Genomic DNA, 26,531 nt, shown 5'->3' with positions numbered 1-26,531 from the left:
CCTTCTTTCAAACAGGCAATGTGCACAAAGGGTTACCAGCCAGGGAAGGGAGGGAGGGAGCTAGGGAGGGAGAGAAGGGGGGCAGGAGGGGTGAGTCATAAAAAAGGGGCCTCTTGCTGCAGCCACAGAGGAGGGACCATAAACCATAAGCAGAGTAAATTTAGAACGGGAGGCCTACTGCATTAAAGGGATTCCAGACATTCGTGCTGAAGTGGCTGCCATCTTACATAGCCAAAGCTGGTAAACAAGGTCAAGACATCATATAGACTGATTCTACAGCAGCACTGACCAAAAAGGGCTCACAGGTAGGTATCAGTCTTTTACAGGGCAGCTGAATTCACACTAAAGAAGGAGAACGCATATGCAGCTCCATCGAAAAAAACTTATCTAGAGATAAACAAATGAATTAAAATACATATCTGCATAGCCACGTTTCTATTTCAAGCACAGAGAGTGGATTTTAAAGCACAAACTAATATGGTAATTCTGTTTGTGGTCTCTTTTGTTCCCATAGAGTAGTTTGGGCCCGATTCTCAGACTAGCAAGTGTTAAGTGCATCTCCTCTCACTCTAGAGATATGCCACCAATTTGCACAAAGAATCTGATCTTTAAAGCGAAAGGAAGCAGCTATAAACAGCTACACAAGCAGGCAGGCAGTGTCCATGCAACTTACGATATTTCAGCACCTATAGGTACCTCAGCCTGAAACATCACTTAACTCTGCCAAATCAGCCTAAATCAAGCTCCCTGTTTCAGTCATGATACTTTAAGTGCACAGTTCAGCTCTTTACTAAACTCATTGCTATTTTAGCCCTAATTTTCTCCAGAGCAGACAGTTGAATTTCATAGTGGTTTCACAAAGTGGTCAAATATTCTTTCTTGTGGAGCTAAATGTCACACAATGTTCCTTCACTTAGGATCCAAGGCAGATTAAAATGTAGGAATCCAGATAGAACAGATTAGCATGCTTGTGTTCTGCATAAGGTAAATAATTAACAAATGCAATCACAAAATAGAAGCCGACTTTCCATCTTGAACTAGAATTTGATTTTTGTAAACTAGAGATAGACCCCCATCATTATAGATTCAGCAAGAATTTCATTCTAACAGTCGAAGTAAGCAGGAAATATTTTCCATGGGCAAAAGAATTTATTCTCAGTACAACAGAAAACACATGGTGGACACATTCATATGTGAAATTCCACAAGTACAGACTGCTGCAATGTGCAAAGATAAATTAAATGCTTCAATCCAACCAGATATTTTAAAGATCCTTTGTGACAGCGGATCTTTCCACAACTTTCTGAACCAAAAACCTGTATCTTAACAAAAACAATTTAAACAGAACATAGATAATTAAACACTTACCTCATGAATAAAATGCTATAGCAACTTAAATCACCATCACATACCTCAAGCTCTTTTTGGCTAGACTACTCATTTTAGTACCTATATACTATTTCATCACTATGTGACAAATCAATTACAACTTGAAGTAAACAATTCTGTCTCTTCGTAAAAATGTTTTAAATATTCATTTAAATTTGGGGAAGAGAAGACTGAGGGGGGATCTTATCAATGTGTACAAGTACCTGAAGGCGGTGTGTGAAGAGGACGAGGACAAATTCTTTTCAGTTGTCCCAGGTGACAGGACAAGAGGCAACGGGCAGAAAGTGAAGTACAGGAAGTTCCACCTGACCGTGAGGGGGAATTTCTTCCCTGTGAGGGTGACGGAGCACTGGACCAGGTTGCCCAGAGAGGTTGTGGAGTCTCCTTCTCTGGAGATAGTCAAGGCCCGCCTGGATACAACCGCGTCTAACATGCTCTAGGTGACCCTGCTGAGCAGGGAGGTTGGACTAGATGATCTCCAGAGGCCCCTTCCAACCTTACTGACTCTATGATTCCAAATTAGTATGTACAGCCAATATACTTAGTCCCCTTTGATCATGAACCCAATGCACAATGTCTTAAACATTCTATATCTATTTTATTTTTAAGAACTTTCTATTTCAGCACTCATATGTAGCTTATTAATGTTATTTCCTTAAGCTCAGAAATTCGTCATGTAGCTATTTCAGAGTAGACACATGGTTGGGTTGATTTAGATTCATTAAGGTATTGCTGGTACTCCCAAGAAAGAGTTAGTTGTTGGAAAGAGTATTTCAGAAACTTGTGAGAGCATTTAGGATGCAGCCGGGTTGTAAAGCAAAAAACATCAACCTCACTGCAGCTGAAGAACGAAAAATGCGTTACGTCTTAAGTGAATTAATCATTTATCTTAGGAATACTTTTTTCTTGTTTTACAAAGAGAATTATACTACGTGCATCTATTAAGAAATATATCCTTACATAAGAGCCATCAGTCACCACGTGATTTGTATCTGGACTGGGCATCTTTGTGCCAGTGAGAACATACACCATTATTACATTCATTTACCTGCAAGAGAAGGAAAAATACTTGTGTGATTTTGACTGGCTCAGAAATAAAACATAATAAAAAGAGCATAACATTTTTAACTTTCAAATGTCATTTTCAGTCAATTTTGCCATTGCTAATGCTTGTGGTGGTAGTGCTGGTTTAATTTATTTGTTGGCTTTGTATTTCACAATTTTAAAAAACTTCAGCAGATGTTAAGTGTTTCTGACAGTATCAGGAGTTTTTCTGTCTAAGAAGTATTTTCAACATTTTTTTAATTGAAAACACTTTGTGATATGAAACAAACATATGTACACCAACACAAAAAGACTACGTATCCTGTTAATATTTAGTGGGAATGCTCTTGCAATTAAATCACGCAACTGAAACCAGAACTCCTAAGATTGTGGCCCCCAACAAATCACTTCATTTTCTGTCTGGTTTCTTATCAGTTAAGTATGAGCCTCATCTACCACATCAAACGGGTGTGACTACGTTTTGCTGATCAGTGCCTGTGAAGTCACACCATATAAAAGGTAAAGAAGTCATATAACATAAATTGCTCTCTGTTTCCCTGTGGACTGCCACTGCCATACTATGGCAGCAAAATCATGAGACAGTGCCTATGATAGAAAGGCACTATCTCATGTAACATGGTAACATTTTATTATTTTCTAAATTGAATACATATAACAAAAAGGGTTTTCCATTCACAGGAATGGGAGCTTTGTGTTAAAGAGCAGCACTTAACAACAAGTTTTCTCCCTTTAAATGAGCTTGCACAGTACTATGCATGTGGTTATCATTAGACAACCATATTTGTTTAACCTTTCAAAGGAAGGAAGAGGTCTTTGGCACGTTCCCAGGAGTACATGCAGAACCTGACTCTCATATCCTGAACTTAATTGAGCAAGTATGTGTCAAAAAAACAAGTTCTAGTGTAAGTGAAACTTCAGTAACATCATAACAATGTGTGGTGGCAATGAAGCTAGTGGGCAAATGCTGTGGTGTGGTATCTGTCCAACATGGCAAGGCAGTCCTTAACCACATGCTGTATATCATTAATGAAAACAATGTTCTTCCCTACTGCATTACTTTTCACTACTACTAACAGAACAATCATTCTGGAAACACAGGACAAAAAAATGGATTGGCATTAATGGTCTTCCAGGTTTTGACCCAGAAACATCATTCGTGTATTATTTATTATTCTATCCAAATTCAAATGCTGAGGAGAGCTTCAGAAGACAAAATACATGTTTCTGACAGCAAGTAAGCTTCTGCTATAGATTCAGTAAGTGAAGGCAGAAGTGTAAAGACAATAAATAATCCTAATCCTATTCCCAATTAAGAAACCAAACAGCTTAAGTACATGAGTTCAACTGCAGCTATACATGTATTACTGCAAATTTTATCACTCAAACAAATGGAGGGCAGACCAAAGGTTAGGCACCTCAAATGCAGGAAGCTATCATATTAGCCATCCAACTCCTGTTAATACACTTTTAATTCTACCTTAGGAAGAAGGAAAAAAAATTCTGTAAGTATACATCTATACTTAGCAGAATGTAGATGAGCACTGGCAAAGACTAGAAAAGCCTAATACTGAAAAATGTCAATCAGCTTCAATTTTCAGGCAATTCAACAGGCTTTGAAGGCTTATGACTTAGGTCTATAAGTCACATGTGCTATTTATTTTCCAAAAATCAGAAGAGTAATCAGGGGCTTGTGAAATGGAAAGTAGCACATGATGCAACCAAATAACTGATTTAATTATTTAGCTCTTTTTGCAAATTCATCTAGGTGAACCCACATTAAATGCTTTCAATTTGAGAAAATGGGTGAACATTGAAGGGATCACATAATGGCATTAACCTGCACTACTCCCATATCAAAAGTTTTAGCAAGCAGCTTCCAAATCTATATATTTGTCCTCAGATGGATCTTTAGCAGCATTATGTTTATAAAAATAAAGCCACAGCCAACTCATAGCAGAGATAAATTAAAATGAATCTGTGCAAACAGACTACCCCCTGTCATATCATTGACAGAATGCAACATCTGGACTGACACGTTTTGCACAAAGTTCTAACCTACCGTAATTGAAAAAAGCTGAGATATTACAGCCCAGAAAGAGACTTTACAAATAAAAACTGTAACATATTCTTAAACTAGGGAAATGCTATCAGCTGTAACTAACACATATCAGGAATTGATACTCCTGCACATTTAACTCTCTCTTTCAGAGTTTAGATGCAAAAAAAGAAGGGTAAGAGATTACAGAATAACTCAAAGATGTAGTCCTCAAGAGAAGTAGAATTTGAGACTGTAATGAACAAAGATTTTAAGGTTCCTGTTCGCATCAGGTTTTCCTCAAGGAAATTTCATTGATTCAGTGGGATTGCTGCTTATACCTCTGAACCTGTGACCATCAGACTGAGTTCTTAATATGTTCTCTCTTTGATACAAACAAGAAATGGGTTGTAATGTTCCTAGAAGAGTCTACTATCAATTACTCTACCTAGACAGTGGTGGTAATCTTGGTGAGGATTCGGCATATGCAAGAAAAACGCTTAACTTTGTCATTTTAACTATTTGTCTACCTCCATCTGAAACAAATAAAATATACAGGCAAAAATGACTTTTTCCTGTACAACTGCATCCATATCAAGGGCTTCTCCCAGCACAGCTTTGTCAGTGCTACATCTCACCTCATCACACCCGTAACTAAAATATAATGCCAGCAAAAGGCAGATCAGACCTGACCTGAAATCTGAGTATGACTCAGAATCTAAGCAAAGAAGAAATGGAAGGGCCAGAATGACAATGGATTGTATCACAGAAATATTCTTTTATTCAAAATGTCTAATTTGAATGGAATATGAAAGAATTTATTGAACAACAGCAAAGCTTTAAGGAATCACAGGTTCAAATGTAGATAGAGTTAATTCAACTCTCGGTAAAGGGAGGATACTTTAGCTAAAAGTCATTCCATAAATTAAGGGAAAAGAGGAAAAAGAGGAAAGCAATGTCACCTGTAAAGAAGAAATAGGGAAAAGATAGGAAAGGAAAACTGAGTTTGGAAAATGGTCTAACATGAAGATGATTTCATCCCAAGTGGGAAAGCCAGAAAGATTGCCAATCTGGACGGTTTTAGAAAATATCTCTATTTTAAGACCAGGAAACTTTTAAAATCATTGCTGAAACACTCACCCTCACCAGCTTGGATCAGGACTAGCATTCCAAGTATTACACTGAATATATTACACTACTACCATCATCATTCAAAACTGGTGTGGGGAACCTAAGGCCCCAGGTGCTGCATGCTGCCCGTATCTTCATTTCATACAAACTATAGCAGTATGTGTGGCCCAGCAAAGGTACCTGAAAGCCCTATTTTTCACTCAAAAAGGAGAAAAGTCCGCAAAGGAAGAGACAAGTGGCCAGATTTTCAGGTATATCAATCAGTCTCAAATTCCCCATAATTTCAGTCAAAAATGCTTTGTATCTCTGACATATCTACTGCTCTCATTAGGAGGGTTTATAAGTCTGCCTAACAAAGCCCAGCAGCCTTTACCTAAATTACTTTCAAGAAGCAGTTTGTAAAGCCAAATTGATATCAAAGTAAGGAAATTAATTTTAGCAAAAAATGGAAGAAAACAGTAATTCCCACATTGCTAGATTTATTGTATGATTGCAAATTAATACATCACCTGTACTAGCTATCACAAGTCTCTTAGCCTGTCTTGAACTTCTTGCTTTAACAAACAGCTGCATGTAGTGGAAGAAATATGTAAACATCTCTCTCTGCTGTCTCTCTGTCTTATTGTTTCAGCTATTCTGCTCGTCTTTGAAGGTGCTCCAAAATCAGCATGGCTCTGCRTTTCCTTTTTCCTTTTTTCTTTTGAGAGGAGCAAGAAGTAGAGAAGGACAGGCTGGCAGAAGAGGGCTAATTCTGTGTTTGCTATGCTCTTGACAGTAAAGCTGAGATTGTTTAAATTCAGTTTACATAGACTCTTCTGTAAGGACAAAGGAAACCACTGCTGGTGGTTAAATATGCAAAAGGTTTTGATTGTAATGGTTTGACAATCAGCCAAAGATAGGACTTGGGGGAGGAACACAGCAAGGCAGCTATGACCAGAATGGAAGAAACAAGGAAAAACACATGGCTTGACTTCAGAGCAGAAAACTTGACTTAGGCTTTGCATAAATGACAGCATACCTCTGAGCTTGCTTGATACACAGTCTGCCTGGAATGAGAACATGCAGTCTAAAAGCAGAGCCTGTTAAAAGGCATAATGTTTCTAAATGGCATCTGTTATGTACTAATAAGCATTACTTAAAAGGACGCTGGTCTTAAATTGCTACCAAACATGCACTTATCCGAAACTGCTGCAAGGCAATCGTTACAAAAACATCACATGACACTATGGGAATCTGAATAAAATAAAATGTTTTTATTTAGTTTGGCTTGGAATCATTACATAGGAAAAATACAGAGGCACTTTCTGAGATTCTGAAACTGTGGTACGTCACAGGAATGAAAGACTAGCAAGAATTACATCAGCAGAGCCATTTGCCTTCTGTTGTCAGTAATACTATAAAGACCAGTCACCAGACAGCAACTTCAAAGGTTACAAACACAACATTTTAAAGCATCCACAGACCTCTCAGTAACCAAGCTGGACACAGTTTACTTCGGATGTGTACAACCTGGGGTATGCCAATCATTTTGCAAGGACAACATACAACAACTGTGAACTGCCACTAGAAGTGCTTGGGACTCTCGTTTTGCCACCATTACACAGAGCAGAAAATACATACTAGCCCGCTCTACACAGGTTCTTATACAATACTCACAAACGTCTGCACACCTCCCACTTCAAAATGGAAATAAGCTAGCCTTCCTCTTGAGTTGTTTGTTCTCTAATGCTCTCTCCTTCAAGGGAAGGAGTACGTTCCCTGCAATGTTTCATTATGGAAAAGGACTCAGGTTTGTTTACTGGGTTTTGGAGTGTCCTTTTTCCTTTGAGGGAAGTAGCTTAAAAGGATTTTGTTTCCTGCTTTCCTTCTAAAATAAATAYGTATTTATGCTCTAAAGAAAGCCAGGTTACAGTAATATGCCTTGCATATGGCATGGAAAGTGAGGTTATTATAGCCCTTAGTTCTTAGAGGTGTGCATTCCTCACTGAGCAAAATTCTACCCGTCACATAGGTAAGAGTCTAGCCGTAATGAAGAAGTACAGCTTTGAGGAGCCTCCTCTAGATTTTGAGGCCACATCATGATGTGTATCTATACTACCAGAATGTTGAGTTCCTACCTACTGTGCTGCAGATCTCGTGCTTTTAAACTTAGCTGATTAACATGGCTGGGGGGGGTGGTGGAAGGGTAGAGGTTTCCTAGAGAGGCAGATGGAAATTTAAGGCTCCATTACTGCAATTGTTAAATTAGATGTACAGGTTTGTCATCCGGTAATTAATTATTTCTTAGACTCCAGAGTCTCATAAGTGCTGTAAATCATTGAAATGTTCTTCCTAGCCTTGCTGCTAGATGGTGAACACATACAAATCTGACTCTGAAAATGCTCTGAAATCAAAAAGAACTTGTGGCAAGGCTGTATTTAAAACAAGAATCCCAAACGCTAGGTCAGAGGCTGGTCTGCTTCTCAACAGTAGTTTGCATAGGACCTATACAGGAGCTTCAGAAACCCTGCACATATAAGCAATCTTGCTTTGTGAAAGACAGTTACAGGAGTAGACCTCAAGGAMACGTAGAGTTGCAGCATCTCAATTACAGGACATAAACTGAAAAGCACCATTTGCATCAGAAGAGCTATGGGCTAGCTCCAATACGCTTTTGAAGTTGGCTGTATATTCAACCTATTGCCAATTGCCAGATAATTATTTTAAATACAAGGATACCCAGTTAAATAACAAAGCCAAAATTCAGACAATACCTAAAAACAACAACACCTGTTCCAGAAGAGGAAGAGAACGGGAGAACTATTCTAAACACTCAACTTCAGTGCAATGAAAAAAGTCCTGTGGAAAAGAAGAAAAGCGGAGTACCTGAAATACCAGCAATACAGTGCTTGCCTAGACACACACAAAAAAGTCTCATTCATCTAGAGATATTTTATTTAAAAACATCAGAACTGAGAGTCTTCCAAAGGAAAAAACCCAAAACACTACTATAAACATTTGACTTTCATAAGTGCCTAATAGGAAGGAAAAAACAGAGCAATCTGACTACAGTGCATTTAGCCATGAGCAGCTAGAGGAACTAATGAACAACATCATTATTTTAGTGAAGGGGATGAAGTAGGTGCTTTACATAAATGGCAGCAACTTAAAATGCATTTCAGAAGATAAATTCACTTTCTCTCCATTTACCTGCTAGCGTGACAAATTAAGAAAGAGTACAAAAACAGAGCAGGAGGGAAAGCAGTGTAAAAGGTAACTGAGGTGATGAAACGGGCCCTTATCCAAATAAGTGCTCCTAGTCAAATATAAACCAGGAACACTACGCACACCTGACTCCCTTGGAAATCCACTACTGTGTGTGTGCATGAGACCCACCTGTCCTAAAACTGGATCCCTTGCCAAGCACCACGAGTTGGGAGAGTGGTAGTTTGACTACTAACTTAACATCTATCTTTCTATCCTTTTCAAAGCACTGAAATTCCACCATGTACTGAATGGTTGATTTACTCCTGCTGGCCTCTGCTTGGAGCAGCTCTTTGCCTACCACCAGAAACACCAGTAAATTAACTTTCCTGAAAGCAAATAAGGAGTGAACTTTTTCCTAAAATATATCTTCTGAGAGCATGTATTTATTGTTTTACAGGCATCTCATGATCACCAAGGAGTATTTTTAGCAAATACCCTTTCCAAAGAAAGGATAAATACTCTGCAGGAAATGAAGATTTTTATACCTCCTCTCTACACCAAAACAATTCAAGTAATTATTCTTTTCTGGTCAAAAGGCAACCAATTTATTGCTCCCTCTGTCCCTGTTAAACTACATTTTAGCTCACTCTGGACAAAGACATTTTTAAGATGAAGCCTGAGCTTTAGACTTAAAGATATAAAGATTTTTACCCTATATTCCCTCTGTTCCTTATGAGCTCTCAAATACTTATCCATTAAAACAAAAAACCCATCATCTTTGCAGATACAACTCTAAATCCACCCTAGAAACAGCTGCTTGGAGATGAGCCCCTTTACTAGCATCAGCTGCTGAACCCAAGCTGACACGAATCAAGGGCCAGTTCCTCTCTACCTCAGAGTAAGTTTGGACTACCCTAAAATCTGGGGTGGAAAAGTTACCTGCGCACTTAGGAAAGGGGAGACAAGAGCTACAGCAACCAGCTGCCGTCAAGCCTGCTTCGAGCAGGGCGGTTGGGCTGGCCCATCTCCAGAGGTGCCTCCCTCGGGAGGAGCCATTCTGTGACAAACAGCACCCGGGRGCACAGCGCAGTCAACAGCCAGGCTCCGGCAACCCCGACCACAGGCGACCGGGCCAAGTTTTCCGGGAATGGCCCGTTACGTTCCGCGTCGCGCTCTGGTAGCTTCTGGAAAGCGGGCGCCGCGGGGAGCCCGCCATTACAGGGCGGCGCAGTGGCAGGCGGCGGGCGCCCGCCCCGCTCCTCACAGGAGCCGGCACCCCCGGGCAGCCGCAGCGGGCTGCGCGGCAGCGAACCGGCCCGGCCTGAGGGGCCGCTGTGTGCCAGCAACGACGAGGGAGACGGAGGCGAAGCGAGCAGGGCAGCTGCCGCCGCGCGTGAGGGTAGCGGCGGGCACAGCGGCTGGCGGCTCCTCGCCGGGTTGGGAGGGAGAGGGGGGAAGGAGGCGGTGTGCGAGTGCTTTCCCACCCTCTTACCAGCGGCGGCTCCGGCTCCTCCTCCCTCGGCCTCCATTACGTCCTCTGGGCGGGCTCGGGAGCCCGCCCCGCCCCGGGCATCCCTGAGGCAGCCGTTGGGGGCGCAGCCGTTGGGGGCGCAGCCGTTGGGGGCGCAGCCGTTGGGGGCGCAGCCGTTGGGGGCGCAGCCGTTGGGGGCGCAGCCGTTGGGGGCGCAGCCGTTGGGGGCGCCCACGGCTGCTCCGCGCCGAACCGGGATTTTGCTGACAGGAAAAGCGGCTGTGGAAAGGGCGGGAGGGTCGTCGTGGCGGCTGGGGAAACAAAAGAACAGGGGAGGTCACGATAAGCAGCCGAGCAGCAGTTCCTGAGCACCGACAGCCCCTCTGCTCCACCATGGGGGCTGTCGCCTTCAGCAAATAATTTTATCTTAACTCCAGGCAGAAGTTCTAATTCTAAACTCAGGTGTGCGCCCATTGAAAAGGGCCAGAATGACAAAAACATCATACAGCTAATACCATTTCTTTTAAACTCAGGTGGCAGAGGCAGAAGGCTTACAAGGGAGAATAAGTAYAAAAATGGCATGTTTGCAGCGCTCTTGAGCCACGCACTGTAACAATTGCTGTCAACACGAATGGGGGCTTTGGAAAACCCAGGCAAGCAGCCTGCTGTTCGTTATTTTAAACCATAAAGTGGAAGTACAAAGATTAAAAGAATACACAGTTCTCAAAAGTAGAAAATAGAGCCCAGGTGTTCTGACCCCTGGGAGCCATCCTCTTACTCTAAGGTTGTACAATTGCTTAATTATTTCTAAAATAGCAGGCACAATTATCAAAATAAAAGATGCTGAGTATGTGGAAAGAGCAGCTTGTCTTCATAAAAGAAAAAAGTGCCGATACACCTGTATACCTGAAAGCCCCAGTGTTTTCAGTCAAGTGGAGACAACATTTTGAGAAAGTGACTTAAGGACGTTGCATTCCTGGGATTCACTCTGTTCCCTGCCAAAAAGCAGAATGACTGAAAACTCTTGTAAGGTTGATAATCCTCTCAAGTACTTTAGAAAACTTAGTAAAGCAGATTTATATTTTATTTTCTCTTCTGAACAAAGCAAGCCCAGCCTGTATGGTCACACTCTCAAGCAAGTACCACACAAACACTCTTTACAGCACATTAGCGGGTTTTTGGCCCGTTCTTGCAGTCACTTAAAATCCTGTATCTGCCACCGGTTCCCAAGCGTGACATGTGTAACTCAGCCCAGAGGTTTGACTGTCCATGATCCAGGGCCTGATTTGATATAGCAATGACGTTAATTGATTTTCACTGAGGACGTTGTTAAGCTATAAGGAACTACATGACCTAAAGCCATGAAAGACAAGTGTCATTGTTGGGATAGCAGTAGTTAGCTTCAAGAGAAAAGATACTTAAAAGATGTAAGAAAAAAAGCAGAAAATCAAAAAACAATTCAGCAATGCTGATCAGATCCTTTTAAGGAATGGCAGGGACCAGCCTTTCCCCGCTGAACTGAAATCTTTACAGCCAGCCAAGCCTCAACATTTTTCTTATCAGGAGTGATATGCATAATACTGGTTAGCTTAGGAGTCTGTTAGACCTAGCTAGCTATTTTGCATATTAGCTAAAAAAAAAATATTTACTCAAGTTGTTTGTATCCTGTTTGCAGTCTTTTTATGAGTGGTAAATGAAGCCTAAACAAAAGTGTCCCATTGATGGTGGGTTACATCTGCTTCTGCTGAAGTAAGTACTTTTTCCTTTTATTAAACTGTAATACAGAATTTGAAATTTTAAAAGAAATGTATCTTCGYACACTGATTACAGTTATATTAATACTACCAGAATTCTAGAAGTGAAATGGCAAGTTTGCCAGCAGCTTGCCTACATTAATTTTATACATAATTTGTATTTTCCATTATTGCTAAGCACTGGCTCTCTATCAACACTATCAACTATAGAATAACTAATATAAATGAGGCAACACAATGGAACACGTAACACAGTCTAGCCAAAAGAACTTAAATGAGATTGCAGTTATGTTTTTCCATTTCTCATTTCAGTGGGGTTTGTTACAGAAGAGGCCATAGGGTGCAGCACACTATACACTGAAATGTTTGTCACATCTGGTTTTGTGACATTGCATTCCATCTACCTAAAGACCATCTTCAGTCTTTACTGAGGATCATTTATTTTTATTAGAATGAAAAAGAAAGATAGAGTGGCAGATTCTGAAACTTTTATTTAAAGTCCTGTAATTGTTTAATGTTAAATGGCATAAAAGCTTGATTTTTCGCTCATCTCATTAAATGTTGGACAGTTTAGATAAAAATTTGAATATATGAAACATTTCCACTTAACAGTTTAACAAGTTGGTCAGTGCCTGCCAATAACAAGAAATAAAAATCTACATGCAAGTAATAATAAAAGAGGTAAAAATTAAAGAGCTGTTTCTAAATGAAGGGCCATATTCCAGTTCTTGTTAATTTCAATACTAAAAAGCCATTCAAACAGTGTTCTGGTAGTTCTGCAATATGATCAGCATGCATTTGCAAAAAGGTATTTTTCTCTAACTCAGCAGTTCAAAAATTTTTTTTCTTCTTGTAAAGCAGGCAAACGTACAGTAAAATGTTTGTGACAATAATCAAGGTTTTCATAATTGATATTTTTTAGTTTCTTCTTTACCTAAAGATGAATGCCATGCCAATTATACTTCTGTACAGCAAGAAGAGAAACAGAGAATTTAGCTGAGTCTGCCTTGTCTGTGTTTTGCCTTCAAGTATCCAGGGCTTGGTTTCTTAATTATGGATAATGAGCTGAATTTGCAGAGACCTCAAACATTCAGTGACTTTCGAATCCCATTATGGACATACATACACGTATGTAAGTGCTAATATAAAAGCCACAGTCATACTGTCTTGAGAGTTTCAAGAGTAGTTTCAACTTTAGCTGAAGCAATGTTAGGGAAAGGGAAAAGGTTTCATTTCTCTGAAGAAAGTTCTCTGAAGAACTTCCTAAACAGAAACAGACTTTTTTTGAAGCCACTATATCTGTTCTTCCCACTTGTTGTAGAAATTTAACATAAATAATGTACATATAGCTACAACATATGCATTATTCCTCCAGACATATTAGCATACATATAACGCTCATGAAAATAAACAATCCACAAAGTCAATGCAAAAATGCATGTTAGTACACTACAGATTCCTGGTTTGTCCAAACCATTAGCATTCCTCCCACATTTGCACAAGTATGTAACATCACAGGACTCAAAATCTTTACTATCAAATCAGCAATCTTGCATTCATGGTTAGGAACTAACTTAACTGCTGAAGACAATACTTAACTGATGAGTCATTAGATAGTGGTTTAGGGTATTTCTCCTCCCCACCCACCTAAAAAATTCTATTAACTTTTTCTTACTGGATAGTGAAAATAAATACTGATAATCTTCCTTGGTCTGTATTTTTTCTGCTCTCTATTGCCATTATGAAAACTCTGAAAACCAGCACTGCAATCTGAATGGATGAAGTCTTTTGTTTCAGGGTGCATGGATCTAATGTACATGTATCTACACAAGAGTATTTAATAAAATACCTAGTATTTCACAGCATTCAAGCAATACCCTTCATGTATACCCATAAAGTAGCTATATTTCCCAGACAAAACAGTGTCATAATTTCTTGTGGAGGAAACTAATAAGGTAAATGTAGGCTTTGCTTTAATCCTTTTTCTTGTTTTATTCCTCATGGATGCTTTGTTCACCCTGTAGAAGACAAGTCTTGGATTTTTTTAGTTAACAATATTTCTCAAGGTTTTTAAAAAATGTATAAATCTGAAATAACTCTGAGAAGACTGCTATGTGATCATGCTGTTCAGTATGACAGCAAAGGTTTTACTAGCTGATAACATAGGAAAAATTCGTTGGTAAAAATCTTAATTGACATAAGACAATGAAAATTATAGAATTTTATATGAAACTCACTGATGTCAGTGGCAAGTTTTGCCTTATTTAAAGCTGCAAACCATTCTATGTTTACTGTACTAGTAACTCAGCCTTGGTGGCTTGTAAAATTTAAATTTTTGTACGTTGTCTTAGAGGAAAAAGAGATGGTGGAATTGGTGCCCTTTTTATTCAAAAGACTGTATCAGTTCCCCTTTTTCTCAGCACAGAAGAATTCTGATGACAGAAACACATTTTATAAGCTCCAAACTCTTTCAGCCGCCACCCAATCCAAGAGATTTCTTCAGATACTTTTTCTTAAGGTCTCATAATTACCAACTCTCCTGTGACTATATAGTGGCTTTCTATTCTTAGTTTATTTCTCCTCTCTCTCACACACTTCCTACTCAAAACAAGACCCAGCAAAACCCTCTGCCCACATAGTTATGATTTCCAAGAGGACTTTTGTATGCTTTTGTTTTGGGCAGTGACAGTGTGCATATGTTTTGATTTTAGGCCCCCTGTTGGTTCTTGCATTTCAAATTAATGAGGGTAGACTAGCTATTAAGTTCACCAGTTACAGCAAGTTATAACCCAGCTTCTAGAGTTCCTTTGACCTTGCAAGTTTGAGTGACATTTTGTAACAGTGTTATGCATTTGTGGATATTACCAAGTAAATGTTTTACTTTAGCAAATTATATCATTTTCTTATTTATGTTTATTTTTAAAAGTGTAAGGTACTCAGCCTCTTTAATAAAAGGCATAACATAAACTTCAAAATTAATGAGTTATCTAACTGCTATGACAAGAAATGGCAAAGTTGTCCTGGTGTTCAAGTCATTAAAAAAGTCTAAGTGTGATGGAAATTGACAGATACATTGTTGTAGTTAAGTAATTCATCTTGATTAAAGTAAATTACAACTGTGCTAAAAATAAACCAGAATATCCATAGACATATAATAAAACCGATCCATTTATTTTTCTGTTTGCTTGTAGAAACAGGTTGCTGAGGCAAAATGTTGCTGGATATTTTTCAAAAAGTTTCTTTAAGCCTTTCCTGTTCTTCTTAAATGCTATTGCATGTGTGAAGAATGAAAAAAAGTTTTGGGCAGTCCCAGTCAGTCAGACTTCTATTCTTAATGCAGAGACATAACAATTTTCACTTTGGAAGAGTTACATGAATCACAGATCATCTCTGTCATGTGAATCCAGACACATCTGTTTTATGAAAACTTTTTCTTCCTCCAATAGAAACTTGGATGTTCCAGAACAGTTTGAAGAAAAAAGGGAGCCCCAAATGAGGAAGTTTGCCAAAGATGCATGAACTATAATACTGTTGTTGGGAACTGAAAGACGACCAGAAATCACATTCTGAAGCATGGATTTCATGGATTCAAATTCCAACACTGTGGTTGTAACTGGTAAGATTTTCATTTTTTATTTTCTTCTTCTTTTAGCTAGACATGGTATGCACACATGCTTGATCTTTGTCATAAACAGTTCCCTAGAGGGAAAAACAGTAGCAAATGGTCATACTAACAATTCCAAATGGAAAATAACTTGTTGCTGTGCCTTCCTAAGAAAATCAGATGCATGTCAGAGGAAACAGACTGTACTCTGCCCTCTTTATTACCATCCAGTTTGGTTTGTTGTTCATTCTGTCCTTGTTTTAATCTTTGTTGATGTTCTCTCCAATCCAAACCATGTAGCTCAAGGCAGTGTAGGCTAGTATTAGATAAAATTTACCAAAAGGAGCTCTGAAGCAAGAAAACCAGGTTGCATCACAATGTCACACAGTCAGTGTCCAGAATTAGAGCAACACATGGCAAATTTCAGGGTCTCAGTTTCATGGCAAGGTAAGGGAAATTTAAACAGGAGATGCTGCCTCATCACTGCTAAACTAGGCGGTTAAATATATCGAAAGAACATGCCTGAACATGCATCCCAAGGGACCAAATTCGGAGTTTTTCTTGCTGGCCGTAACTAATGCTGAATCACAGTGGCAGAACCACCAGCTAGAAACTTCTGAGCTTTAAAAGGTTAAAACTCTTAAGGAATGCTGCTACTCGCTGTTCCTCTTGTTGCCACTGGCTCATCTAAAGGCAATCATTACACATACCTTGACATGTGAGTTGCTGGATAATTTTCCACTACAGGTCATCCGAGGACATAGTAGAGGTTGAAGCTACATCAAAGAGATTTGCATCTTGCTGTTTTCAATTAACCCCCCTCCCCTTTTTTAATAGCTCCAAGATGGGCAGAACAAGTCTGGCTCTCTGCAAACATTACTGCAGTTGAACTGAATGAGAAAGCAGGAGAGAGCAAGAGACATTTGCTGACCTCTTGAAAGGCTGACAACCTGGTTCTCTCTCTTCTATGGCATTAACCATCCTTGCTCTTGGTGGGAACACTCCTTAGCACATTATTAGTTTTTTCCTCCTCTTATACAGCTATTTAGGTGCAGAAATCTACTTGTTCAAATAGTTTTAGACTAGTGTATCCCATTGGACACACCAGTGCATCTTTAAGCTATTACAGATATTATCACAGCATGCCTCTGTCACATTTTCACCTGCTCATAATATAAACCTGCTGGCAGTGAGCCCAGTTTATTATATGGTGCCTAATAATACTCAACTAGTTGGCTCTCCAAATTGCTGTAAGCATTTCAGTTTTCACAGAACAGTTTCTTATGGCCACCACTGAAATGCATGTATTTCATTGCGGAAAAAAATTACAAATGAAATCAAGTTTTATTCTTTTAAAAATTTTCATGAAATGTACAAGCCTTTATCCTCCTGAGCTTTAACAATGAGAAACCTGCCTATGATACACTGACTGTGACCTGGGAATAGTTATAACACCAATTTATTTTGTAGTGGTGATTCTATAGCTGATGAGCCTATCCCCAAATCATTATTTATATGTCCTAATGGCTCCAAAACATTTACCAATTTCAATTAGGCTTTTCCTGTGAGGGAGCCTTCACATGTATACAAACTGTAGGAGCAGTTCTTACACTAAAACACATGAAAAAAAGGACATACCATTCCCTTAAGTGTTATAAGGCCAAATACTGTCAAAAGAAGTCAACTCTATAACTAAAAATTCCAAGATAAAGAACAAATATGGGAGTGCATACATGTCAGGCATCTAATCTACAATTGCACTGCAAGCATAGTTTAAAAGCACTTTCCTTTGTCTTCAGGTTTTGGTCCTTTTAGACAATACCTGGTTAATTCTAGCTGGGAAGCAGTGAAGGTAAGCATTAAAAAGGGGGGGGGAGCTGTTTTATTTTGTGGAAATCTGAATACAAACTGTTTCTGGACTTTCCATTCCCTGCAAGAAAGTTACTTTCTTATGTGTCATTAAGTAGAACTATGCCTCTTGGAATAGACTCTCCATTGTGGAGGGAAGATAATTAAGAAATGAAATATATTGTTTCATTTGTAAGAATGTTTAGTGATTTAAGCACTTCTCAAACTATTACTCTTGATAAAAGAAGAAAGTCTTTTTTTTTTCCCAGTGTGCCATGTCTGTAAATATGCCACAGATTGTGTCTTGTCTCCCATAAACTAATCATCCTATATTACAATTCATTTTACCATGTCTATGTACAGTGATTTCCTTTTTGTACAGGCATAGCCTATGGAGTTTTTATTGCCTACTTCTGGAACACATAACTGAAAGCATGTCAGGTCTAAGTCTGCCTTCATATCTCGGTTTTACCTTTCACTTTCAAGTGACAGTGAAGTCTACAATTAAAATAGAAAACAAAGTCATTCAGGTATTTCTTCTCCCTCCACGTATCTTGACTCTTTCAACAGCAACCACGTGCGTGTGCATGTGCATGTGTGTATAAATACGTAATATATATATATAAATATATATAAATAAAACCATGCATGGGATGCAGTCTTGAAAATTCCCGCTTATTTCCTGAATATATATATTAGAAGAAATTAACCTGGGTCATACAAAGACATGATTTGGATTCCTAGCTTTCAGCATAAACCTTTCTGTTACAATTCTTTGTTTATCTTCAAATTAATATTTGTGTGAATTCATATTTCCTGGCCCACACCAGAAATTTTCACAAGTAGATCAGTAAATTGTAGATTTTTATTCAGGAACAAGATTGCTTGTTTTTTAAAAATTAACTAAATTAATTTATGCAACTTCTCTCTTTTTAATTATATCTTGCAAAAAAAAATACCTATGTATGTAAGAATGTCTGTTACAATGAAATAATTTGCCAGTTGGTATTTTAATACTATAGATCAATCTGAAGTGGGAAAGGTCATAGCGCATATGTTTAAATAGTAGGAACAGCTGCAGCGATTTGTTGAGCATGTGTACAAGTCGCATGCAGGTTGCATTCAATACAATTTCTGAGACTTTCTAGCACAGACGATGGCCATTCCTTGGTTCTGTTACTCTTATAAGGTATTTATGAGTACAGTTAAGAACTTATATGAAAGATGCTCTTAAGTTATCAATTCCAAAGTACAAAATGAAATCTGAAAGAAGCTGAAGAACACTCACAATAGTAAAACTGGATTAGAAGACTGGTCCAATATCTGCAAGAAACAGCAGAGAATGTTGGTGAAAATGGAAAGCAAAAAATTGAAAAGAACCTAAGGAGACTATGGTCTATGAAGGAAGCTGATACAAGCCTATAAATATTTAAATCCGTTTGGACACTGGAATGAAAAAGGCAGCTTTAAGAAACAATTAGTAATGATAGAGAGGTGATGACCCTACAGGACCTAACTGTACTACAAATTTTAGTGACAACTACTGAAAATCTGACTTGAAAACAAAGCGCAGTCAAGCCAAGACTATTGAAAAACAAGGAGTTGGTAAATTTTTCCAAAGACCAAAGCTATAGTTACTCCACCACCCCATAAAGATTTTTTATGCTAGTATCATTGGGTGGGGGATGGTGAGTGCCATTTGGGCTTGGAAGAATAAATCCATTACCTACTCGAAGTCATGAGGGATGGTATCCCTGTAGGCTAACAAGAGACAAAAATACTTCCGTTATACCTTTCCACACCCCAGTCATCCCAGAAGACCCATAAATTATCTCAACTCCCACTTGACATGTGCCCTAAACCACGAATATTTGTCAGTTGAAAATGTTCCTTCTCATTATCTCCTGACTGGTTCTAATTTTGGATGCCATACCATCTTCTGGTTGAAAATAAAGCATGTTCTTTATCCACAAGCAAAACAACCTGAAGCTAAAATGCACTAATGAGATGAGTTTTTTCTAACGTCATGTGCTTTAGCTATGTCAGGAAGTTACATAACAATGGCTATGGCATTCCATAATGAAACAGATGTTAGTCCTTGTGTTTGGAGGAGAACAAATCCATTTCCCTCTGATGTAACACCCTGGGCATGGAATTAATTTGTATTCATGCTGGTGATGCTGCTTTGGTTACTTATTCCCTGTGAAAAGTGGTTTATCCAGACAATTCAGGGAAATCTGCTGCAAATCAGAAAGTAACTTTGATAGGCCTGGCTGTGCTAAATAACAATCTAATGCTATTGTTCCATTGGCATTGTTTGCATGAGTAGCCCTATGGTCTTCAGGAAGTTTCTACACATATATAAAAGATAGCAAAAATTTCATACTTACATCTGGAAATAATCCTGACTTGGCTTGAGGTTCCTGCATGGATCGTTAAAGTGACATGAAGTCCTCCTGCTGAGTCTCTTTTCTGAGAACCATGGAAGAGTACACTCAAACTCTTCATCAAGAAAGTATTTAACAGCCAGACCAGTGGTACTGAACATGATTACCAAGGCTTAATGTTTATGTAACATTATCCAGACCATCACTAACTACTACCTCAAGATGAACTGGATTTGCATCAAAACCCTGGTCGATACCAGGGCAGTCACAGAGGTGTTCTAACACTGGTACTAAACACATTAAGAATACACATCCCAGGAGAGTCCTCGCACCAGAAGTGTCCCAAATCCTGTAAAAGTCTGCATTAGCAGTCCCACAGTCCTAATCCTCAAAGCATCTTTCATGCCTTTTGGAATGGAGTCTTCTTGACCCAAGAACAATGGCTTTCCTTGTGTGGCCAGTACCCACTCTTACACAGATCTGCTTCCTTAAGGTCCCTATTGCCAGCTTCTCTCCACCAGGCTGGCAGCTCTTGCACTCTGCCCTCTGATGAGGTCAGCAGTTTTCCTGAACCTCTCTTCTTGCTGCAGAAGGGATCAGAGTTCCATCCAGTGAGCCCAGCACAGCCTATTCCATCACTTCCATGCTTTTCATTGGGCTCTCAGAAAATTAGTTGTGGGATACTGTTTCTCTTACAACTTAATTAATTACTACTCTGCTTTTGGTGGATACATCAATTTCTATTTCTTAACATCCCAAGGACTCAGATGATAAATACTAACATGATTCTCCAAATTTTTGACCCCTGGTTTAGAAAGAGTTATTGTCCTGGATTTTTGAATTTCTTATTGATACTACATAGCAACACACTGTTCTTCATTGCCTGTCTTATAATATGCAAATAAAATATTCAGAGCATGTGAAGAGCATCTGTTGTGTTTGCATGAATCCAAGTTCTCATCACAGCACAAGATGATTCACGCACAAGGCATCCCAAGGCATCCATCAGCATCACATGCAGAGATTCCTCATTCTTGAGTAAGTACCCCAATTGAGAGTTTACGGAAAAGGATAATCAAAAGGAACTGAAAGCACAGATGAACCTGTCAATTCAGGGTCATTGAGAAAAGCTTCAGAGTTTTTATAGACACGCTCACACGGCCCAACATGATTGTCTAGCATTACAAAGACAGCTTCTCTTCCAGAAGTCTGTCTCACTAAGTTTTTCATGGTTTCCATAACTCCATTCACCTGAAATACCCTCCTAAAATATGCACAAAAACTTCACTAGCAGCACCTTTTAACTCCTGAAATGCAGAGCATTCTCTCTTTCAAGGAAAACAGCACWAAAGAATACTCTGCATTTGCTGACAGATCACACTGAGGCACTGTGATGTGTTAGCACTTCAGCACCTCATGGGACCCTCGTGAATCCTTTGAATTATTTATTTGCTATTACAGATTGATGATCCCACCTAATAACCCTTGATCTGATGCTGTGTCTTTGTCTCCTCCAGAGGCTTCTGTGTCTGGCACTTGGTAGCTAAATATCCTATCAGGGCAATCTACCATCAAGGTCAAAGTCTCCAGCTAATAGGATACAAATGTAAGTCAAGTGGTAACTTTCATAGTAATTAAACTGTTGGTGCAAAGAACAAGTTACATTTCTAACTACTTCTGGGAACTACATTTGCTAGCAGGAGATGAGGATCAGATCTCTGTGTGCAATTTTTCATCCTACCAGTGACCATGTGGTCCTTGGAAATTTGTCATTTAATCTTTCTCTGCTTTAGTTTCATCTTCTGTGAAACCAAGGTGATATTGCTGTTTAGTTCCTGCATTTCTGTTCTGAAGCTTTCTTACTTTCTTTAAAAAAGCTTTAAAAATGTATCTGCGGGATTTAAAATAAACTTTGCTTTGCAACATACTTGCAGGGTCTGGGTCAACCGATACTTTCATTTTTCTTCTTTCAGCATCAACACAAGCCTTTTTCGAATGAAGTTCAAAAAATAACACATGCAGAAAAAAAGAACTTCCTGTCAATCAAATCTTACAAACTCAGCAAAGGTTTCTGGAGTTTTCTAGAAGTTCAAGATGCTTGTAATACTTTACGTAATATATAACCACAGCACCTGAGCTCAACTTTTTTATCCCAATCACTCTTCTTTGAAGAGAATTACATAAGAACATGGGCCAGAAATCTGATGAACCAGGACTATGACTTTTGAACCAGTTTTCCCATTAAAAACATTCTCCAAAACCTTTGTCCTCTTTTAAAATCTCCTTTGCCATTTCAACTACAAAAGAGACACTTGTTTATTCAGTATTAACTGAATAAACTCACCAGTGTCAGCTCTTTGTTTTCAGGTACAGTCATCTTTATCCATCTTCAGTCTCTTATTTTGGATGCTAAAATGGTTTTGGTTAAGGCTGAGAGTTACTTGAGACAAGTAGCAACTTATTTGTTTATTTTGCGTTTGCCTATTATCTGATCTAATGGGGTACATGTCCATGGTTAGGGTTCTTAGAGACCAAAGTAATGTACTTTATTGATAACATGCTGGAATTACTTAGGATGTAGCAAATTTTATCTTCCTTTAACACAAATTCTCAGCACTTTTCTATTGACCAGTTTCTGTTTTTGTCCTGCACAAAGCATGTCCCTGGATGTTTCTCCTTTGACAAATAGCAATAGCAGGAATGGACTTGGCTATGTCAATTCAGAGAGCACAAGGGAACAGCCTGACAACTCTAACTGCCCTTCCTTTGGATCCCACATTCTGCAACAAAGTTGCAGCTGGTCAAGTTCTCCAAGCTTTACAATTCAGAAGGAAGAATCTCATTAAATGTTAAAATTAAAAATATTTTAGAAAATAAAATGCTAATTGTGGAACAGCTGGGGTTTTCTTTTTGGAAGCTAAGAGAGTGCTGCATTCTTCAGCAAGATGATGCAATGGCCTCTCAAAGACTGTCAGTGCCCAGAGGAAAAAAGACTGGCAGTGTTCTCTAAATGTGTTTACTTCCCTGCAGGCATTGTTTCCTTGCTTGTGTCAAATAGTTTATTGAGCACAGCTAATCAATGTTTCCGCTGACAAGAAAATTGGACCAGTTTATATAGGAAGCCAGTGTTGAAGGGCAAACTTCCCAGTTAACACAGCATAGAACTGTGGGCCCCATCCACACAATCTTCACTATTGAGAAATGAAAGCTTGAGAAGACAATGACATTAAAGAAAAAAAAGAGTTACAGGTTTCTTGGCCCAATCTGCTACCTCTGCTGCAGACATCTTGCTGTCTCTCCTCCTCAGAAGCTTCATGTGTACTCCGCTGGTAGTGGTCTATTTACCTATATGCAATAGGGATTTTCTTGCAACATCTAACTTTTCTAGGACAAACCTTTCTACTTCAGATGTATTCCTTCTGCATCCTGACATTGCATGCTTTCTGCTTAGAAATCTAGTTCATTAGGCCTATTCCAGTGACAAAATATTTTCAAGTCATTTCTGCGTTCGTCCTTGACAATTCTCCAGAACATCTGCTAACCATCTGGCCAGTATCTTGCTTTAAAGGATGCCTTTGTTTCTCTCACCTCAATCCTGGGCATAGCTTTTGTTTCCTTTGGGAAAAGGCCACTTGTGGAACTTCAGCTCTACATATATGACAGAGAAATCTCATCCCAAAAGCTGGCTTTTCCTTGTTTTATAAGAGAAACATATTCAAGACCAGAAGGAAAGTAAATCCATTCTAAATGTGACCTTCCTCATGTTGACAGGGTCATCTCTAGCAGAGGCAACGTGGACTATATCAAGCCAGAATATTGCATGCTGCTTGAGTAGACAACTAATGTGAATTCTCCCTCATTTGTGTCTCTTCAGAAGCACAGCTTTAACTCCTAGGTCTTTTAGAAGAACAGTTCTTACCTATATCAAAGATTGTGTTTTCAGTGTGAACCTTTACTAAAACATCCTGGTTTATTTGTGGTTCCCCATGGACCAGTCTCTAAGCAATAAGAATTACATAAACCAATTCCACCTATTGGAGACTGAGCATCTCTTTGGAAAATACAGCGGCTTACATGGAAGTGACATTAGAAAAGTATTTAGCACATTATAGTTTCTTTCAATTAAAAAAAGGAGAGATACAACAACACAACTGGATTTCACTGCAGATCAATGTTTGCAAACTATAGGGATAGGCAGCATTACATCACTCTTTCATGTGTTTTCACAGTTAGATAAAAGTCTGGTTTCTTCATCACAGTCTGAGAAATCCAGTGCTCTTGCAAGTCTGTGCTGCTTTTTTATATAGGAGCTGTCCAAGCAAGGCCTTGGTAAAAACATAGATCTCCGTATTATGCAGCTGCCAGTGGTTTATCAAAAAGTAAAGGAGAGAGTCTTCAAGATATGGACAACTCTTCAGCCACTGGTGAGTAATTACACAGTTAGACAAATTTTCTTCTTCATTTCTGAATAACACTGAAAGGATCTTTAAAAAGATCTCCAAAGGAGTATTGCACAAGATGTACATCAAGACAACTCTGTGAAGTGACTATTAAAACTGTGATAAAGGTTTCAAGTTGAAATCAGAGCACACAATAATTAGCATGCTGTTTTAACCTTGTGCCATTTTAATAGCATAATTGCATGCAGAACAAAGAAAAAGATCAGCCATGAATTGTGAAAAAGGTACTGTAGCTCTGAAGTCCTGAGCTAACTAGACACAACAAAAACAAACTGAAGTACTATTTTGCTCTCATTTATAATCTGTTATCAAAGTTCTCTTTAGGTATGAGCTACAGCAAGACTCCCTACCTTGAAGCTAGTATTTCACATAATGCTTGGCACTATTGCATTACATATTTTTAAAAACATTTCTCTCTTTTAATTTCCTGTTATTCACTCTGGTGGGAAAAAAAGCTTACTGTTCATGTTGGGCTGGCTTCATCCACCAARGCAATCATCCTTGAGCAGTGTGGGAAGAACAAAGGCTACCAAGAGATGGATGCTTGTGGTTTTCACCCAGAAGGTGGCTGTTGCATGCTAGATGGTCCGGAAAAGATTGAATCTACAATTAATATGAAGACTATCTGGAAAAACAATTCAGTGGAAGGGATTGATATAATCTTTTCCAGAGATGCAGGAAGGTAAACATTCCATATCAAGAATCTCACAGTAAAACTAGAAGTAATTCTATCAGTTAATTTCACTTTGAAAGATCTTTACAATGACTTTAAAGCTTTAAACCGAAATCACTTTAAAGCTTAATCTTCAGAGGGGCACCAGCATRAAATTGGGACAAACTTAAATTTTATGTAAAGAAGTTTTCTTTCAAAAAATTGCAGCTTGTAGATGTTTTTCCACAGATGTGTGAATTCCAGAAGAAACAAGTTTCAACATAGCACACCCTATGATTAGCAACTCCAGTAGACCTCCTGTAGTGCAGGTCTACTGGAATTGTTTCAGAATTTCAGGAATACTGAAAGTATTCCTTTCAGTAGTCTGAAAGGAATACTGAGTAGTAGCAGGTTTTAATCTATTCTATTTTTCCCAACTGGGAGGGATACAAAACATAAATACCTAAACAGAACAACAACAACAACAACACAGAAGAGCAATTACAGACACCTTTAGAAAGATGTCTGTGATCTCATTAGGTGTTCTTGGTGGTACTGAAGTGTTTTTCTTGTAAGGTAGTCTTCCTTTAAAAAGAAAGCAAAGAAAACAGAAAAAGACCTATAAAAAATAAATCAGCTAATCTTAACCTTTATTTTCAGGATTTGGGTCTCCAAATTAAAAAAGTTGATATAGAATGACCCCCACAAAACCTTTAATTAATCCATTATAATGGCATGGATATAGTTCCAGTGGGCTGCACTAATTTTCTCCTCTGACTTAGCTTACAGAAGCCTAAAAAAGATTGCATATACTGTGATTTTTTATTTAATTCCTTCTGGGTAGGTGTCTGGGAAACCAAACCATCAGATAAAGAATATTTGATTCTCTAACTTGTTTTATTTCTGCAATTCCTTTATTCACTAAGCAAATAAGTTTCTAATAATTTCCTTAATCAGATCTGGTTTGGCTACTTAAAGTATATTTAAATTTAATCAGGTTTACTTTTCCTTAATGCAGGTTTCTGTTTTTCTGTTGTGTACTGCAGGTACATCTGTGATTACACTTATTACACTTCTCTGTATTATGGCAATGGAAGAGCAGCTTTCATCCATGTACCTCCATTATCCAAATGGGTAACGGCAGACTTTCTAGGAAAAGCATTACAGATAATTATCTTAGAAATGTTAAAACAGTGTGTAGAAGAGAGTAAGAAAGTTCATTTAGAGAAGTAACTAATATTTCTTAGGATACAATTCCTTATATTTTAAACAAAGTATCTCTGAAGATTATTTAAAACCCTTACTTAGATAAAAGGATTTTATGTTATGTTATTTTCAGTGAAATCTTCTTACATAAAGCAAACAACTGTTTACATCTCTCTCTAGTGTAAAAAGCTTGAGAATAAAGCAAATGATTGACAGTTTGCACTACTAAAAATGATAAAATATCGTTGCTTCATATTTAAGAAGGCATATGAAATTAGACTTGAATTATGTTGTACATTTTCTAAAATCTTTAAAAAGCAAAAAAAAAAAAAAAAAAAAAATG

General features: G+C 38.5%; 2 protein-coding genes across 7 annotated transcripts in view; one reads left to right on the top strand and one right to left on the bottom strand.

The window, feature by feature from the left end:
* LOC146593779 (protein FAM169B-like) overlaps nucleotides 1-10,358 on the bottom strand; it is an 89,643-nt gene extending 79,285 nt beyond the window's left edge. Inside the window, 1 exon segment of the mRNA XM_085308623.1 lies at nucleotides 10,299-10,358. Coding sequence (XP_085164749.1) covers nucleotides 10,299-10,335 — 37 coding nt within the window. The 5' untranslated portion in view covers nucleotides 10,336-10,358.
* PGPEP1L (pyroglutamyl-peptidase I like) lies at nucleotides 9,897-26,420 on the top strand. 6 transcript variants are annotated; one of them, XM_085308626.1, is made up of 7 exons: nucleotides 10,032-10,199; nucleotides 11,953-12,026; nucleotides 15,478-15,647; nucleotides 17,435-17,487; nucleotides 24,178-24,294; nucleotides 24,786-25,012; nucleotides 26,029-26,420. In XM_085308626.1, the coding sequence occupies exons 3-7, from the start codon at nucleotides 15,605-15,607 to the stop codon at nucleotides 26,213-26,215; spliced, it is 627 nt and encodes a 208-aa protein (XP_085164752.1). In that variant the 5' UTR covers nucleotides 10,032-10,199; nucleotides 11,953-12,026; nucleotides 15,478-15,604; the 3' UTR covers nucleotides 26,216-26,420. The 6 variants fall into 6 exon arrangements, with proteins under 6 accessions (XP_085164756.1, XP_085164752.1, XP_085164755.1 ...); XM_085308628.1 differs by lacking the exon at nucleotides 10,032-10,199 and adding an exon at nucleotides 13,061-13,159 and having other exon boundaries at nucleotides 10,816-12,026; XM_085308627.1 differs by lacking the exon at nucleotides 10,032-10,199 and adding an exon at nucleotides 13,061-13,163 and having other exon boundaries at nucleotides 10,816-12,026.
* The last annotated feature ends 111 nt before the right edge of the window (nucleotides 26,421-26,531 follow it).

The sequence above is a fragment of the Rhea americana genome, unplaced genomic scaffold (assembly GCF_003343005.1).
Source record: "Rhea americana isolate MKP2758 unplaced genomic scaffold, rheAme1 scaffold_28, whole genome shotgun sequence".
Lineage (NCBI taxonomy): Eukaryota > Metazoa > Chordata > Aves > Rheiformes > Rheidae > Rhea > Rhea americana.
The sequence above is the reverse complement of the archived record's forward strand: the minus strand, read 5'-3'. Positions and strand labels throughout refer to the sequence as shown.